This window comes from Micropterus salmoides, unplaced genomic scaffold (assembly GCF_014851395.1).
Source record: "Micropterus salmoides isolate LMB-PRFRI ecotype aquatic unplaced genomic scaffold, ASM1485139v1 Ms_hic_scaffold_3371, whole genome shotgun sequence".
Classification (NCBI taxonomy): domain Eukaryota; kingdom Metazoa; phylum Chordata; class Actinopteri; order Centrarchiformes; family Centrarchidae; genus Micropterus; species Micropterus salmoides.
In genome coordinates this window covers 5,854-25,516 of record NW_024042675.1, presented here as the reverse complement: position 1 = coordinate 25,516, position 19,663 = coordinate 5,854, and the positions used below count along the sequence as shown (strand labels likewise).

Below are 19,663 nucleotides of genomic sequence, written 5' to 3'. Positions count from 1 at the left end.
GGGGCTAATGTGTCTCACGCACCAAGTAAAGTTTAGTGACTCAAGCTATAGTTAATTTGGGATGGGTAGGATGGGAGGTTGGGTCGCCTAGCAACACTGTTCTGGGTTGCTATGCAAAGAAGGGTTTTCATTTTGTTCATGATTCTTTTTAGTCAGCTAGTTTGAATGGGCCAGATGTGTTTTGTAATATTGAGTGCATATTATATATATATATATATATATATTTGAGTTGTGTAATGTTTTTGGCTTTGGCCAGGGTTGTAAAGCGCACAGGGAGTGTCCCTCCACTTTTATTTTATTTTTTATTAGATAGAGATGAATAGGTATATTAAAATAATATCATGGAACATAAAAGGATGTGGGAACCCAGTTAAAAGGAGGAAGGTTGTGACATACTTAAAATCTAGAAATACAGACATAGCATTTATCCAGGAATCTCACATTGTTGGAGAGGAAGAGGCAAAAAAGTGTAAAAGAGATTGGGTGGGCACCGTCTTTCATAGTTCATACTCAAGCAAACAAAATGGTGTTTTGATCCTTTTGAAAATTTAAGCTTTGTGATGCTGAAAAAATATAATGATAAGGAAGGGCAATTTTGTGCAATATTTATGCACCTAATAAAGAGGAACCAGATTTTTTTCATGGAATTAACAAGATAATAGGTGATCGTGAGGGGCAGCTCATATTGGCCGGAGATTTCAACCAGGTGACGGATGGGATCATTGACAAGAGCAAACCCGGGGGTAGGTCTTCACCTAGGGACAGAGAGGCTATTCATTTGTTGACGGAGGACCATAGCCTAGTAGACATCTGGAAGTTAGTTAATCCTAGTTCAAGGGAATATACATTTTATTCTAATTGTCATAAAACGTATTCAAGGATAGATTTTGGCTTAATATCAAAGTCTTTGGTAGATTCAGTTGTAGGTTGTGAGATCGGTACCATTGCCATTAGTGATCATGCCACAGTAGAGTTGCAAACTGATTTGAACACGGATAAAACAAAGAGGTGTCACTGGAGGCTCAATACTATGTTGTTGCAAAATAAAATGTTTTGTGAGGAGTTAACAAAGGATCTTAATTTTTCTTTGAAATCAATATGGGTTCCACAGATAAAGTAGCCACAGTTTGGGAAGCGTCCAAAGCATATTTAAGAGGAAAGATTATTGCATATGTGACAAAAGTTTAAAAAAGTAATTTAGAAAGAAAAAAAACTTTGGATAAAGAAATACGTGAAGTGGAGAAGGATTTGGTGAGACGATATTCAAATGATAAATACCAGACTATTTGTAAATTAAAATATCAGTTAAATGATGTTTATAATAAAAAGGCTGAATATGCCTTGTTTAGGCTTAGAACAAAATTTTATGAAAGTGGTGAAAAGAATGGTAGATTATTAGCGAGACAACTGAAGCAGCAAGATAACCTAAACAATATATCAATGATTAAAAAAGTTAACCAAGTGGTAACCTCATCTAAGGAAAAAAACTCAATTTTCAAATCATTCCATCAAGATTTGTACACTTCTTCTGGCGCACTTAATGAGGAGGAGGTGGAGACATTTTTCTCAGGTCTTTCTGGTGAACAAAAAACAAGGCTGGATGCACCTATAACAGAAGAAGAGGTCAGAGCTGCATTTTCATCAATGAAAAATGGGAAGTCACCAGGCTTGGATGGCTTCCCGATTGAATATTATAAGAAATATATTGATATTCTGGCTCCAGTCTTGCATAAAGTTTACCTTGAGGCACTAGAAATAGGCTCCTTACCGGGTACATTTAATGATGCACTAATCTCCCTTATTCCTAAAAAGGATAGGGATATATCAGACCCAGCGAATTACTGACCAGTAAGTCTTTTAGGAGTTGATTGTAAGATTTTGACAAAGGTTTTGGCCTCCCGCTTGGATAAGATATTGCCAGATATTATCAATAGTGATCAAGTTGGTTGACATGAGAGGACTTATTCATCTTATACACAAAAGTAAATCTAGTCTAGACCCGGTTGCGGCCTTCTTGCTTGGCCTTTGACCGGGTAGAATGGGGCTTTCTTATGGCAGCCCTTTCAAGGTTCGGGTTCGGGCCCTGGATTTTGTAGCTGGGTGAAAACTATATATTCCAGAACGAGGGCAGCAGTTTTGACAAATTGATTGGTGTCGGACTTTTTCCAACCCTTCATGCGGGACCGTCAGGGGTGTTCACGATATTTCTGGAACCACTGGCTCCAGCTCTTCGCGCTAATACAGATATCAGAGGTGTTCAAGCAGGGGGTACGGAGCACAAGTTGTTTCTGTATGCCGACAACATCTTAGCAGTGTTAACTGATCCCATGCAATCTTTACCTGCGTTGCTCACATGTGTTGAGTTATATTCAAGGTTGTCAGGCTATAAAATGAATTGGTACCAATCGAAAGGCATGCCGTTTTCAGCATCATGCCATTCTAGATACATTACTACATTCAATTTCAAGTGTTTACCTTCGGGTATGAAGTATTTAGGAATATTATTAAACCCAAACCTAGAGGACATTATGCTTTCAAATATGGAACCTCTCCTCCTAAAAATAAAAACAAATCTGGATAAATGGGGAAAATTGAATCTTACATTATGAGGTAAAATCAATGTGATTAAAATGGTGGTGGCCCCGCAGTTCAATTATGTTTCCATGATGTTACCTGTAAGAATTCCTTTACATATATTTAGTCACTTTGAGAAGATAATTGTGGAACAAGAAGAAGCCAAGAGTTAATATAAAGGAAATGTGGGCCTCTAGAGACATTGGGGGAATGGCTCTTCCAAATGTGAAACTGTATAATTTAGCATTTGAAATGTCAAGACTGGTCAAACACTGGACAGGGTTGGACTCTGATCTGAGCTGGATCAAGATCGAACAGGAACTAGTGAGCCCTTTTACACCCTCGGATGTTCTCTCACAGGGATCAGCTAATAATGGACCGGACTTTCATCATAACCCGGTACTCACGTATTCTAAAGCTGTCTGGGTAGAGGTACACAAGATTTGTGGAGCATCTCATTTAAGACAACCTTATGCCTCGTTATGGAACAACTCTGAAATGGCTTGTCAAAGGCATACACAGGATAAGTGATCTTTATTCAGAGGGAGTGTTTATGTCCTTTGCTGAAATAACCCAAAAATATGGTCTGACTAGGAAAACTAATTATTGGAAATATTTACAAATAAGGGATTGTATTACCAAAGGAAAATTTACTCAAAGCACAAATGCAGTGGTGGAGTTTTTAGAATTGTCTGGTTCAGCACATAGAGCAGCTGTTTTCTAAAAATTATTTAACAATTTAACAAAAGAGACCATCTGCAGAGAGATCTGAGTTGTGTCATTTGTAAAGAAGATTGGTCCAATAAATACATAAGAGAGGCCAGGGGTAAATTTACTAGTTTACTCCTTCTAAACTTCACAGAATGGGAATTATGCCCAATAATATATGCTGGAAATGCAGCTCAGATCCAGGGACATTTCTGCATGCTATTTGGGAATGTGGGACAGTTTACCCCTTTTGGCAAAGAGTACTGGACAGTATAGGAAGGTGGATTGGCCTGACAATACCCATGAACCAAGATTGTGCTTATTAGGGGATCAGTCTGTTACCGGGAGTTCTGAAATATGATTTTTTGGTTATAAAGGTGGGGGTGATTACAGCTGCCAGAGTTATCCTCAGTGTGTGGAAGGATCCAGAGTTTAACAGGTGGAAAGAAAATATGCTGAAAATTGTGTCATATGAAAAATTCTTGGCCAGGATTAATGATGATATGGAGGGTTTTGCCAAATGTTGGGGACGGCTTTTTGACTGAGATTGATGGATTTTTTATTTTTTTAGTGCCCTTCTCTTTTGTTAAATCTGTTATTTTTGTGGTGTTGCATGTATAGGCACTTTATAATTAGATTTTATTGTATCTTTTTTGTCTCTGTCTGTAGTGGTTATTGATAATGGGCCTAAAATGCAAATGTGAATTAATCATGTGTTTGGAAGCTGTCTTTTTTTTTTGTTTGTTTGTTCTGTTTTGTTAAAAATGTTAAAAATAAAGACTTCAATTACAAAAAAACCCAAAAAACTAAACCATCTGATTGTTGTCTGTTGTCATGGTTACAGTGTGAACAGGAAGTGGCAGCAGCCGAAGCAGCGGGACGTTTCACCGTACAGAAGTAGATAAAACAAAGTGGCTGAAAACAGGAAGGTGCTGTCAGCTTTAAGTTCAACAGTCAGATGAGTTCAGAATAAAGCTGACTGATGTTTCACAGGTGATATTCAACCCGAAAGTTATGGACCATCTCTAAAGAGCTTCTAATGGAAGAAAGAAGCTTTTCACATTTTGTCAATAACATTAAAATTTTTTAGTAACAAACATTTTAAACAAATGGATTTCCTCGAACTGCACGCATGATCTCCTTTTTCATAAAACCCCCATTAGCTATTACAGGTGTACATACATACATATATATAAAATATGTATATAAATGTGTGTTACCCCTCTCTCAAGCATCATTTCCCTAAAATGAGCAACACGCAGCTCCAGTGGGAGGAGTTTAACTTCACCTGGACGAGGGACGAGAGACATTGGTTCCTCTATTCTAGAGAGAGAGAGAGAGAGAGAGAGAGAGAGAGAGAGAGAGAGAGAGAGAGAGAGAGAGAGAGAGAGAGAGAGATTCAATCTTGAACTGAACTCATCAAGTAACCAATCACATCGCTCAGAGGTGATGACATCAGCAGGTCGGAAATTTTCACATTGGAAAAAAACAAACTAAAACAAACATTTTGACCTTTAACCTCATCTGTGATCTGTTCTCTGATTAGTCCGACTCACCTGTTTTTTTTGGAGTTGTGTTCATGGTCATCATCTTCATCGTTGCTATGGAGACCAGATGACTGACAGCTTGAGCTGGTGTCTGTCAGAAAGAAACGAGTTCTACAGTTTAAACGCTTTAAAGAGTTTGACAGCGTGAACAGACACGTTTGTTCTGAAATATATGTTTTGTTATTTCGCTGGCAAAGACCACACCATCAACAAGATGTGTTTAAATGATTTATTAATGAAAATAATGATCGTGTGCAAGGCTTGTAACTCGCTTGTACTTCTTCACTGGGCCCAATGGACCCCAAAGCCCTCACTTACTTGAGAGGAGAATGAGCGGCTCTGAGATCTTGGAGATCTGAACGAATGTAGCGTTTATACGTTTGGGAGGATCAGTGGCCCATGATTTGCATTAAGTGCTCGGGGATGCCATTACAGGATGCACCGAGACTGAAGGAGTGACCGGAGACAAGGAGAGCACATGGCAGAAGTGCTGGTGGAGCCAGAATGGAGTAGCCACTTGTAGAGATGAAGAAGGGACCTCAGGTCATCAGAATCTCAGGATTGCAAGTAGTTTGCAAGAGTCTCAAAAGGAGTCCTAGTGATTGGACTTGAGATAAAAGACGGGTGGAAGCTAATGAGATTGATTAGTAGAAAACCATGAAAAATAAGACTGAAATGCAAGCGTGACAACCGCGAGACAAACTGAAGGGTAGCCTGTGAATTCAGAGCATCTGAGGAAACAAAAAAGAAAAGAAAGAAAGAACATGGCAGAACGGGCGTAGGTAACAAAACGGGTCATTGTGATAAGACCAACTGACAGAAAGGTTTTGTTGTACTGGTCATGAAAGTAGCAGGAACCCCTCCAAGCTGAGCTGTAAGACGAGAGGGTCCAGAGTGAGATACTGCTGATGATGTAGTTCTAGAAAACATGTAATGGAGGGCCCTGTTAGGCAGTGTAACCTTTGGTGATTATGTCTACTACTGAAAGGTTGATGGAGTATATGAGGATGGATTTTCATGACATCTGCAGCTATTATGGGGTAGATTTTGAAGAGAGCAGAGGAAGGGCCCTGGAATACACATGCAAGTTCTGGGAGCCATTCTGCTGCGAACCATCTTCATTGTAGAAACCCCCAAAACCACCAGGAGGAGCAGCGTCAGTGACTGATGTCGTGTGGTGTGTCAGTTGTTTCCTCATAGATGAAGGTGATGCCGTTCCAGTTGACAACAAGGCTGAGTCAAACATGGGAAAGAGAGACGTGGAGGGGCCCTTTGTTTTCTCTTCAGACAGTGGAACCCTGAAGTCATAGAAAACTCAGGTCAGATTGACCAGATCAGAAGCATGTGGCGATGAGGGAGGGGAAATGAGGAAATCTTCCAGGAGAAGTTGTGGAATGTAATCGTATGGTTGTTGGTCAGCATTCGGCAGAGTGCTTCTGACAAGGTGACAAAGAGTTTGGGGCTGCTTTCGCAACCAAAGGTGAGACTAACAGCGAATATGCACCTCACTGAAGAATCAGCAGAAGTCAGGTTGGATGGGGAGAACTTTGAAGTGTCGGTGATGTCAACTTTCAAGAGCAAGTTTGATGAAGACGATGACATTTGAGTTGAGAGGGAAGACAAATTGCTGCGGCAAGAGCTGAGGAGGAAAGCTGCCCACCAGCATCCTGGTGCCAAAGGCTCTAGCTGACATGAGCTGCTGGGACTGTTGAAGCTGGGGGACAGAAGATCCTGGCATCAGGAGCCCCGGTACCCCCTGGAACTCTGGGCATGATGGCTGACATGAGAGCATTGAGAAGTTTTGTGGTATTGTCTGTTGGATTAAGTGCAGTAACCTTACTGAATGGCAGCTTAGCGCACTTAGGGCGATGTGGCTTGGTCTCGTCTCTAGCGCAGTATACAAGAGCCAAAGGGGAGAGCGTTGCGTGTGTGTTCATAGGAATGCTGGAAGTGGTCCTGCTCCTGAAACTCTACTAGATAGCTTCAGCATTGGTTAACTGGTTTTGATTGACAGACAAGGAAAGTGACAGACCAGCAGGTGTCGTCCTCTTCCTCTTGTGGGGTGGGTCCTCGATGATGCTGCTGATGTCTTGACCAATCAGCTCCCCCGGTGTCTCCCAGACAGAAAGGTGGATTGTGGGATTGAAGAAGAAGACCCGGTCGTCTCCAGTCCAGACCACACACCTGAACACAAACAGTTCACACTGCTAACACTGAGATCAGAGATGCCATCTCACTTCACCTAAATCCATCACCACCGACCCTCAACTGGCTCCGACTTATCTCTTAACCCAGGAACCTTAGAAACAGCTGTAGAACCAGATACATGTTTAGACTGTTTTGCTTCCCTCAATCTTTACCAACTAACTTCAATAATTTCTTCATCTAAACCATCAATCTGCCTCTTAGACCCCATCCCGACTAGGCTGCTTAAAGAAGTTTTACCCTTAGTCAGCACTTCTATACTAGATATGATCAATCTATCTCTATCAACAGGCTATGTACCACAGTACTTTAAAGTAGCTGTAATAAAACCTCTTCTGAAAAAGCCCAAACTTGATCCAGCAGCAGGTGTTTCTGTCTCCGGAGCTGTAGAGTCTGAATCAGTGGTTGCTGTGTGGATATTGTGTTGTGCATTTGGAGCAGTGCTCGACTGTGACTCATGATGTTTCAGAATAAAAGAATAAAGAACAAAGTTTCACAGAGTGTCTGGTGCTGCTGTTCAAAACTCAACATCTAACTAACAAAGTAACAGAAAGACAAACAGACAGACAGACAGAGGCAAACCAAAGTGGTGGCAGAAAATTGTTTCTCCTTCCATTTAGTCTCTTATGCATTTGCTGTTTATCCTGTGTACGGGTTGCAGGTGTAACACCAAAATCTGTGACCTCTCAGATTCTGACTACACCCAAACAACAATGTTTTCCTAACCATAACCAAGTACTTTTTGTGCCTAAACCAACCAAACTACAACCGCTTCACATCGTCAACAAAGCTTAACTTGCCATCTGGGTCACAGAATCTAATAGGTCACACATTGTGGTGTCACACAGGCATGTGCCCCTATTATTGTTGTCTTATATATATATGTATATTGTTTTTTTCCCCTTAATTGTTTCTTATTATTTCCTCATTTTATTATTCTGTCCACATGTGTAGGGTTTAGGTCAGAGCTGTGAGATTGTTTTATTATTTTCCTCTCTTGCTGAATATTCATTCAAGGCCTGGAGAGGATTTCTATTCCCCAGAATATAGAACCCCGAACTGTCTAAATGATCATCCCTTTGCTCGGGGCCAGTTAGTTACTGCCCTCTGGTCCAGCTGGTTTTCTGTTGTAGTGTTTCTCTGCTATTTTCAAATTCTTCAAAGATTTGTTGTAACTCACTTATTGGCTTGATCCCTCACCAGGAATTTACTGTTTGCACAACAACAAACTGACAGACAGAGAAGCAGGCAGACAGTCAGACAGACAGTCAGTCAGACAGTCAGACAGGCAGACAGTCAGACAGGCAGACAGTCAGACAGACAGTCAGACAGTCAGTCAGACAGTCAGACAGACAGAGAAGCAGACAGACAGTCAGTCAGTCAGACAGAGAAGCAGACAGACAGTCAGTCAGTCAGACAGACAGTCAGACAGACAGTCAGACAGACAGTCAGACAGACAGTCAGACAGACAGAGAAGCAGACAGACAGTCAGACAGACAGACAGACAGTCAGACAGACAGACAGAGAAGCAGACAGACAGAGAAGCAGACAGACAGACAGACAGAGAAGCAGACAGACAGACAGACAGACAGACAGAGAAGCAGACAGACAGAGAAGCAGACAGACAGTGAAGCAGACAGACAGACAGTCAGACAGACAGACAGACAGAGAAGCAGACAGACAGTGAAGCAGACAGACAGACAGTCAGACAGAGAAGCAGACAGACAGAGAAGCAGACAGACAGACAGACAGTCAGACAGTCATACAGACAGAGAAGCAGACAGACAGTCAGACAGACAGAGAAGCAGACAGACAGACAGAGAAGCAGACAGACAGACAGAGAAGCAGACAGACAGTCAGACAGACAGACAGACAGTCAGACAGACAGACAGTCAGACAGACAGACAGACAGACAGACAGAGAAGCAGACAGACAGTCAGACAGTCAGACAGTCAGACAGACAGACAGAGAAGCAGACAGACAGACAGACAGTCAGACAGTCAGACAGTCATACAGACAGAGAAGCAGACAGACAGTCAGACAGACAGAGAAGCAGACAGACAGAGAAGCAGACAGACAGTCAGACAGACAGTCAGACAGACAGAGAAGCAGACAGACAGTCAGACAGTCAGACAGACAGACAGACAGACAGAGAAGCAGACAGACAGTCAGACAGTCAGGCAGACAGACAGAGAAGCAGACAGACAGACAGACAGTCAGACAGTCAGACAGTCATACAGACAGAGAAGCAGACAGACAGTCAGACAGTCATACAGACAGAGAAGCAGACAGACAGTCAGACAGACAGACAGACAGTCATACAGACAGACAGACAGTCATACAGACAGAGAAGCAGACAGACAGTCAGACAGACAGAGAAGCAGACAGACAGAGAAGCAGACAGACAGTCAGACAGACAGTCAGACAGACAGACAGACAGAGAAGCAGACAGACAGTCAGACAGTCAGACAGACAGACAGACAGACAGAGAAGCAGACAGACAGTCAGACAGACAGACAGACAGTCAGACAGACAGACAGACAGACAGACAGACAGACAGACAGTCAGACAGTCAGACAGTCAGACAGACAGAGAAGCAGACAGACAGAGAAGCAGACAGACAGTGAAGCAGACAGACAGACAGTCAGACAGACAGTCAGACAGACAGAGAAGCAGACAGACAGACAGACAGTCATACAGACAGAGAAGCAGACAGACAGACAGACAGACAGTCAGACAGACAGACAGACAGACAGACAGACAGACAGTCAGACAGACAGAGAAGCAGACAGACAGAGAAGCAGACAGACAGAGAAGCAGACAGACAGAGAAGCAGACAGACAGAGAAGCAGACAGTCAGACAGACAGTCAGACAGACAGAGAAGCAGACAGACAGTCAGACAGACAGAGAAGCAGACAGACAGTCAGACAGACAGAGAAGCAGACAGACAGTCAGACAGACAGACAGACAGAGAAGCAGACAGACAGAGAAGCAGACAGACAGTGAAGCAGACAGACAGACAGTCAGACAGACAGACAGACAGAGAAGCAGACAGACAGTGAAGCAGACAGACAGACAGTCAGACAGACAGTCAGACAGACAGAGAAGCAGACAGACAGACAGACAGTCAGACAGTCATACAGACAGAGAAGCAGACAGACAGTCAGACAGACAGAGAAGCAGACAGACAGACAGAGAAGCAGACAGACAGAGAAGCAGACAGACAGTCAGACAGACAGACAGACAGACAGTCAGACAGACAGACAGACAGACAGTCAGACAGACAGACAGAGAAGCAGACAGACAGTCAGACAGTCAGACAGTCAGACAGACAGACAGAGAAGCAGACAGACAGACAGACAGTCAGACAGTCAGACAGTCATACAGACAGAGAAGCAGACAGACAGTCAGACAGTCAGACAGTCATACAGACAGAGAAGCAGACAGACAGTCAGACAGACAGAGAAGCAGACAGACAGAGAAGCAGACAGACAGTCAGACAGACAGTCAGACAGACAGAGAAGCAGACAGACAGTCAGACAGTCAGACAGACAGACAGACAGACAGAGAAGCAGACAGACAGTCAGACAGTCAGGCAGACAGACAGACAGACAGAGAAGCAGACAGACAGACAGACAGTCAGACAGTCAGACAGTCATACAGACAGAGAAGCAGACAGACAGTCAGACAGACAGACAGACAGTCATACAGACAGACAGACAGTCATACAGACAGAGAAGCAGACAGACAGTCAGACAGACAGAGAAGCAGACAGACAGAGAAGCAGACAGACAGTCAGACAGACAGACAGACAGAGAAGCAGACAGACAGTCAGACAGTCAGACAGACAGACAGACAGACAGAGAAGCAGACAGACAGTCAGACAGTCAGGCAGACAGACAGACAGACAGAGAAGCAGACAGACAGACAGACAGTCAGACAGTCAGACAGACAGACAGAGAAGCAGACAGACAGTCAGACAGTCAGGCAGACAGACAGACAGACAGAGAAGCAGACAGACAGACAGACAGTCAGACAGTCAGACAGTCATACAGACAGAGAAGCAGACAGACAGTCAGACAGACAGACAGACAGACAGACAGAGAAGCAGACAGACAGTCAGACAGTCAGACAGACAGACAGACAGACAGAGAAGCAGACAGACAGACAGACAGTCAGACAGACAGACAGACAGACAGACAGAGAAGCAGACAGACAGTCAGACAGACAGAGAAGCAGTCAGACAGTCAGTCAGTCAGTCAGACAGACAGGCAGTCAGACAGACAGTCAGTCAGTCTCCACAGAGGTTCTGTTTACAGTCTGACATGTTGCAACACAAACACACAAACACCGACACGTGTTGGTTGTCATCATAACACTGTTGTTAAAGCTCCACTACTGAACATCAGAGTCACATCAGAAACGATGTCAATCTGTGCTGAGCTGCAGTTACCATGGCGACCCTGGGACAGGAGTGGAGGCGACAGGACGTTTGTCGTTCCTTCCATCTTCACCTCCCTCCTCATCGTCTTCCTCCTCTGCTCTGTCTGCAGACACACCAACACACTGCAAACACACACACACAGATCTGATCTGAGAACAGTGAATCAATCAGCAGGTGAAAACAGTGTGACAGCTTAATAGACTGATCAATCATGGACAGATTACTGATCAGGTCCAGAGAGTCAGGGGGGCTGAAGAGGGGACCTGGTCCAGAACCTGATTATCTGAGATCAAATCTAATCCAGTGTGTTTCCTCAGACTAAAGGAACATTTCAACACACAGCCACCTTAGTGAACAAAGAACCAGCGTGCTGAAGCGAGTAAGTTTACTCCTTTAATCATCTGACAACCCCTCAAATTTATCTGGTCTTTGAGGGCCCCGACCCCTAGGTCCACATCCACCGGACACATCTATCTGTATCTAAAGTAGGTCGTTTGAAATGCAGGACTTTTACCTGTAATGAGCTTGATTTGGTACTTTCAGTGTAGTAAAGGGTGTGTGTCTGTAGCCAGAGGCCCCAGAGGCCCCCAGGCACCCATTGTACAATACTGAGTGGATGGATGTGAGGACTCACCTGTTTGTTGCCGTCTGTCGTTCCCTTCGTCCTCAGCAGCAAAGCTCCTCCATAAGAAACTTTACCTCCACTTATCCCTCGTTTCTCTGGCAGACAGGAAGAAGAAAACTTTATTGAAACACTGAAAATAGAACAGACTGACACCAGACAGCTGTTGCACGTTTATCACAAGAGTTCTCAATCAGTCACTGATCAGAAGAGATGAACTAAACCGTCTTCATCTCTGAGACCTGAACCGGATCTGGATGTTAACTGGGCTGGAAACCCAGATTCATTCAAATCAACAAACGTCCTCTCTACTTTAACTGTGGGATTGATCTGTTTCAGTGTCTTTCTGAGCTTCACTGTTCGAATATAAATCTTCATCTGAAGGAGAAGAAACCGATAACATGTGACAGATGAAGAGAGTTCCTCTGCGACCCTCCGCAGGAAGATGAGACGACGTGACAGCAGACACATGGTCATGTGACCGGGATTTCAGAAACGATCAGTGACAAGAAGTCACAGAACATATTGCTTACTGCCGTTTCTGTGTCTCCCTGGTTTCCCTCTCTCCCTTGTGTCTCTTCATTGCATCCACTCAGTAATAACTAAGAAACCGTGCGAGAAGAGAAATGAGATGTCCTCCTCTCTGAAGTGTCAGGTGAAGCTGGATCAGCTGATCACAGCTGGATAACATAATATATATTCTGGTTTCAGCTTCACATGTGACTGAAGGGAAACGATGATGCAGGACGTAGAAAGTGTTTGTTGCCGACAGAGAGACTCTCAGGTTCTCTGACATAATAAACGTTAATGGGGGAAATAATCGCTCTTCGCTCCTCTGTGCACAAAAAAGAGTTTTGGGACGGCCCACAAGATGGCTGACCAGAACAACTTCCAGTTTAACCAAGGAGCGAGGAAACGTCAGTAAGAGACTAGAGATGCACTTTTCCTGTATGTGTGTTTACATTCCAGACGCCTGGTGGAACGGCACGCCTGACTTCAATCATCTCATCATCTATCTGGTGAAATACTCCCGGCTTTCTGCTACTCCTTTCCAGATTGTTCCAACCTGCAGTGGCATCGCAGCATCCCTGTCTCTTGTGTCTAGTAGTTTTGTGATTAGCTTCCAGAGTTTTCCTCCCAATGTGTGTTTTTCCTGTGCACCAGATTCCCGTGTACACACCGGATCGATGGTCGGACCACGCTGCCACCAACAGATCCTTTAGTTACTTTAAAAGTTACTTTAGTACCTCCTGTTGTGTTCTGTGTCCGCTCTCGGGTCTGCCGACAAACAAACAAACAGAACAATGTGGCCACAATGGTTTCGGTAACCAAAGCGTTTGTGTCAGACAGCACGAGAAGATCCTACATGAGGTAAAGGAAACTTTACACTCTCTCTCTACCAGTGTTAACAAACTTGGAGGACAATTAAATCAAGTCACCACACCCCTCAGCAAACTCAGCAACTCTGGCTACCACTCAGCCGGAGCCCCCCTCACCATCCGCGCCTCAGACAACCCGATCCCAGCTAGCCTGTGAGCTTTACTTTCCCGTCCCTGACTGTTACTCTGGCTAATCTAGGTTCCTGTGGTCAATTTATGGTTCACTGTTCTTTTGTGTTTCAGCAGCAACCAACTACTTATTCCACCGATAAGTCCCGGTTAAATTTCATGATTGGGTTACCTCCTGATAAAGCTGCTCAGCTACGGCATAATGGGCTAAGCACTCCCCTTTTGTGAGTCTTTTGAAGTGTTTGTAGCTGAATTAAAGAAGGTATTTGATCATCCAGTTCAGGGAAGGGAGGCAGACAGGGAGCTAGCTTTGTAGCAGAACACTGTTGAATTTTGAATAGAAGCAGTGGAGAGTGGATGGGATGACGTAGCCTTACAGGGGGAGGGAGGGAGGCAGGGAGAGGCAGAAATGTAGCTGCTGGGTCATCTGGTGAATTCCTGTCCTCCTCTGCTAAAAGCTCCGGCTCATCAGTGAGTGAGGAGGTCGTGATGAGCATCATCTACCCCTTCCAAACTTGAGGCTTCAGTACTGTGCGCTAACAGCTCTGTCCCCATGCTAGCTCTTGTGGATTCAGGGGAGGATGATAACTTCATTGTTTCTTCTGTGGTCACTCAGTTGGGCACCGCTGTGGAGCGAGTACCGGTGGCCAAGGATGTGAACGCATTAGATGGTAAACGCACATATTACCCATCAGACTGCTCCGTTCATTCATCATCTCTGGAAATCAACCTGAGTCAGATTTTCAGGTATTAGTTAATGAGGTCCTTTGCAACATGTTTCATCTTTGTAGATTTGGAATATATACACATCTTCTCACAGAACATGGAGGAGGACACTGAGCATGTTAGGTTGGTGAGACTGTTGGAGAACAAAGTATTTGTAAAGGCTAAAAACTGTGAGTTTTCTGGGCTTTATCATCAAACAGTGGTAGGTGAAGACAGATCCAGCTAAGGTCAGTGGGGTGGTGCAGTGGCCTACACCCTCGTCCCGAAAAAAACTACAGCGATTTCTCGGGTTTGCTAACTTTTATCTGAGGTTCATTCAGGACTACAGCAGGGTGACACTCCGCTCACAAGTCATATCCAGTTTGTACAAGACAAGAAGTTCAGCAGAGGTGAACAGCAGGCTACAGAGCTCTGGTCAGCTCACTTCTTTCTAACTCCCCACTAACACATCTGTTTTATTTTCAAAGTGACATCAGCAGAGGATGTACTTCCTGCGGCAGCTGAAGAAGTTCAGCCTGCCAAAGACAATGATGGTGCACTTCTACACCGCCATCATGGAGTCCATCCTCACCTCCTCCATCACCATCTGGTTCGCTGCTGCCACTGCCAGGGACAAGGGCAGGCTGCAGCGCATCATTCGCTCTGCAGAGAAGGTGATTGGCTGCAATCTTCCTTCTCTTCTGGACCTGTACGCCTCCAGGACTCTGAGGCGAGCAGGAAAGATTGCAGCTGACCCCCACCCCCACCCGGACACAAACTGTTTCAGACTCTCCCCTCTGGCAGGAGGCTGCGGTCCATCAGGACCAAAACCTCTCGCCACAAAAACAGTTTCTACCTGTCTGCAGCCTCATCAACAAGGCCCGGGTCCCCTCTGACACTCCCCCCTTTCAAGTGATACAAATGTCTCTGCACATGTAAATACTGTTTCATTTCATATCATGCACAACCCTGGCACATTGCACACATTTGTTGTTAATTGTTAATCTTTGTTGTTCTATATTTTTATATTGTCAATTTATATATTTCGTTGCAATACGTCTGCACAACACAAACCCAGAATAATGCACATGTTCTGCAAATAGTTGTATTATTTCTCTTTTCACTTTAATATTCTCATTTAACTTGCATTGTCTATGTCATATTTATATACTTATACTTTTATTTATGTCAACTATATGTTTGTCTATGTGTAGCACCTTACCACCAAAACAAACTCCTCGTATTCTCCACTATGGGAGACAGGGCCTTCCAGGCAGTCGCCCCACGGCTCTGGAATGTCCTCCCAGAGACCCTAGGGGCCCCACAAACTGTGGAGGTTTTTAAGAAGGGCCTAAAGACATTCCTATTTCAAAAGGCCTTTCAACACTCATGATTTTAATTTTATTTTTGTGGTGTTTTATTGCTATTTGTTTATTTTGTTATATTTTGGGAACTGTTTTTAACCCCCTTTGAGATTTCGTTGAAATGTAAAGTGCATTATAAATAAAATGTATTTATTTATTTATTTATGTGTGTAACACAACTTGGCAATAAAGCTCCTTCTGATTCTGATTCTGATTGAGGACATTTATCAGACTTCACACACACTGAAGGCTTTATACTACTTGTACATACAGCAGAACTCCTCAACACCTGGAACCACACGCTGATGTGAAAAATTTAGATCACTTTAAAGTCTGTGTTTATGTCAGAGGATCAAATTTCAACAAATAACATGAACAACAACCACAGATAGACAGACAGACAGACAGACAAGTCTTACTGTGTCTGTAGTCAGTCAGCAGAGTCAATCTGGAAGAAAACCCTGAAGAAAAGAAGGAGGGATGAACTTCCTTCATCATCTAAAGAAAGACAGAAAACAGTTATTATAAGCAAGTTAAATGGACAGACAGAAAGGCAGACTGGCAGACAGACAGCAAACAGTAAGAAACACAAACAGACTCACCTGGACAGGTAAGACAGGCCACCTGTCAATGCAGAGCTGAGAGGGAGATACAGGTTCAAATACACATTGCTGTGAGAGAAAGGGAGATAGAGAGAGTTTTCACATCAGTTTGTCTGCCACATGTCCACCTGTCTTACCACTTGTCTGTCTGCATGGACCTGTCTCTCTCTCTCTGCACGTCTTCTGCTGCAGTCACTGCACGTTTTCTGCTGAAGTCACTGTACGTTTTGTGCTGCAGTCACTGCACGTCTTCTGCTGCAGTCACTGTACGTTTTGTGCTGCAGTCACTGCACGTCTTCTGCTGCAGTCACTGCACGTCTTCTGCTGAAGTCACTGCACGTCTTCTGCTGAAGTCACTGCACGTCTTCTGCTGAAGTCACTGCACGTCTTCTGCTGAAGTCACTGTACGTTTTGTGCTGCAGTCACTGCACGTCTTCTTCTGCAGAGTCACTGCACGTCTTCTTCTGCAGAGTCACTGCACGTTTTCTGCTGCAGAGTCACTGCACGTTTTGTGCTGCAGTCAATGCACGTCTTCTGCTGCAGAGTCACTGCACGTCTTCTGCTGCAGTCACTGTACGTTTTGTGCTGCAGTCAATGCACGTCTTCTGCAGAGTCACTGCACGTCTTCTGCTGCAGTCACCGTACGTTTTGTGCTGCAGTCAATGCACGTCTTCTGCTGCAGTCACTGCACGTCTTCTGCTGAAGTCAATGCACGTCTTCTGCTGCAGTCAATGCACGTCTTCTGCTGCAGTCACTGCACGTTTTGTGCTGAAGTCACTGCACGTCTTCTGCTGAAGTCACTGCACGTCTTCTGCTGAAGTCACTGTACGTTTTGTGCTGCAGTCAATGCACGTCTTCTGCTGAAGTCACTGCACGTCTTCTTCTGCAGAGTCACTGCACGTTTTCTGCTGCAGAGTCACTGTACGTTTTGTGCTGCAGTCAATGCACGTCTTCTGCTGCAGAGTCACTGCACGTTTTCTGCTGCAGAGTCACTGTACGTTTTGTGCTGCAGTCAATGCACGTTTTCTGCTGCAGAGTCACTGTACGTTTTGTGCTGCAGTCAATGCACGTCTTCTGCAGAGTCACTGCACGTCTTCTGCTGCAGTCACTGTACGTTTTGTGCTGCAGTCAATGCACGTCTTCTGCTGCAGTCACTGCACGTCTTCTGCTGAAGTCACTGCACGTTTTCTGCTGCAGTCAATGCACGTCTTCTGCTGCAGAGTCACTGCACGTTTTGTGCTGCAGTCACTGTACGTTTTGTGCTGCAGTCACTGCACGTTTTCTGCTGCAGTCACTGTACGTTTTGTGCTGCAGTCTCTGCACGTTTTCTGCTGCAGTCAATGCATGTTTTCTGCTGCAGTCAATGCACGTTTTGTGCTGCAGAGTCACTGCAAGTTTTGTGCTGCAGTCACTGTACGTTTTGTGCTGCAGTCACTGCACGTTTTGTGCTGCAGTGTCACTGCACGTTTTGTGCTGCAGTGTCACTGCACGTTTTGTGCTGCAGTGTCACTGCACGTTTTGTGCTGCAGTCACTGCACGTTTTGTGCTGCAGTCACTGCACGTTTTCTGCTGCAGTCACTGCACGTCTTCTGCTGCAGTCACTGCACGTTTTCTGCTGCAGTCACTGCACGTCTTCTGCTGCAGAGTCACTGCACGTCTTCTGCTGCAGTCACTGCACGTCTTCTGCTGCAGAGTCACTGCACGTTTTATGATGCAGTCACTGCACGTCTTCTGCTGCAGTCACTGCACGTCTTCTGCTGCAGTCACTGCACGTTTTCTGCTGCAGAGTCACTGCACGTTTTATGATGCAGTCACTGCACGTCTTCTGCTGCAGTCACTGCACGTCTTCTGCTGCAGTCACTGCACGTCTTCTGCTGCAGAGTCACTGTACGTTTTCTGCTCCTGTCACTGCACGTCTTCTGCTGCAGAGTCACTGCACGTTTTCTGCTGCGGTCACTGCACGTCTTCTGCTGCAGAGTCACTGTACGTTTTCTGCTCCTGTCACTGCACGTCTTCTGCTGCAGTCACTGCACGTCTTCTGCTGCAGTCACTGCACGTCTTCTGCTGCAGTCACTGCACGTCTTCTGCTGCAGTCACTGCACGTCTTCTGCTGCAGAGTCACTGTACGTTTTCTGCTCCTGTCACTGCACGTCTTCTGCTGCAGTCACTGCACGTCTTCTGCTGCAGAGTCACTGTACGTTTTCTGCTCCTGTCACTGCACGTCTTCTGCTACAGAGTCACTGTACGTTTTCTGCTCCTGTCACTGCACGTCTTCTGCTCCTGTCACTGCACGTCTTCTGCTACAGAGTCACTGTACGTTTTCTGCTCCTGTCACTGCACGTCTTCTGCTCCTGTCACTGCACGTCTTCTGCTGCAGTCAATGCACGTCTTCTGCAGTAGAAGTCTGAACCACCTGTTCACTCTACAACTCAACAATCAACAGTCTGGTTTCCTTAACTTAACACCATCTTAGGCACTTGTTCTGCTTCTGTGAGTTTGTGCATGTGTTTAAAGGGATCATCTACGTCTTGCTCCTACAGTATGTAGTTTGTTGTTAATCACTGTGTACAAAATCCAAAGTAATGTAATGTACCTGAGTGGGCAGAGACAGTCTTCTCTCCAGGCTGATGATTGGTTGTAACCACGCCCCTCTGTGCCGTTGATTGGTCAGAACAAGAGGCCACACCCCCTTGTCTCTCTGTATATTAAATCCTGTCCATTCCCAGTAAGCCCCACCTGCAGGATGAAAATCAATTTAGTGATTTGTACATCTTGTTTGAATGGAACTTTTCATCACCAGGTCAGCTTTCTCATCATTGTCCTCTTTAAATCAAAACACCAAACTTAAACTGTAAAGTTTCTCATTCTAAAATTAATGTATTTTTAATTTCTCTCTCTTATAAACATCTCTGTTCTGTCAAACAGTGTAGCTGATTTCACTTCATCAGCTCTGATTGTTTCTACAGCTCAAACTCTGCTGGCTCTCCTCTGGCTGAAGATGTTTTAGGTGTTACAGACTCTCCATGTGTTTGTCTCTCTAAGTTATTGCTCTAAATTGGTCATTAGTTATTGTTATAGTTTTATACAGCTCCTAGATTGTTTTAAGGCAGCATTTAGGATTATTTTTAGGATCGATTTTGTACATGTGTTAGGGCTGTATTAGAAACATTATTGGTGATTTTATAATCACAATTCAGATTGTGCGGTATATCCTGTGTTAGTCTAACTCTTTGAATCTGCTGCCTGTGTCGGTTATAAAACTGATAAAAAAAAACTAATTTACTAATCTATATAAGGTTTTCTGGTTAAAAAAGTTTAGTAAAATAAATAAATAAAACTACTTCTACAACAAACATAATTGACTGATCGGAAAAATTTCTGCC

The 19,663-nt window shown here is 44.3% G+C and overlaps 1 protein-coding gene across 1 annotated transcript; it reads right to left on the bottom strand.

The window, feature by feature from the left end:
- Positions 1-4,468: 4,468 nt before the first annotated feature.
- LOC119884347 (transcription elongation regulator 1-like protein) lies at positions 4,469-19,021 on the bottom strand (the record flags this gene model as incomplete). The annotated part of the gene is made up of 8 exons (XM_038694779.1): positions 18,874-19,021; positions 16,281-16,349; positions 16,098-16,176; positions 12,114-12,199; positions 11,489-11,601; positions 6,862-7,013; positions 4,839-4,920; positions 4,469-4,605 (listed from the first exon to the last, which is right to left on the bottom strand). Coding segments are annotated over exons 3-8 (649 nt in total), but the record flags the coding sequence as incomplete, so codon positions are not given.
- Between the last annotated feature and the right edge of the window lie 642 nt (positions 19,022-19,663).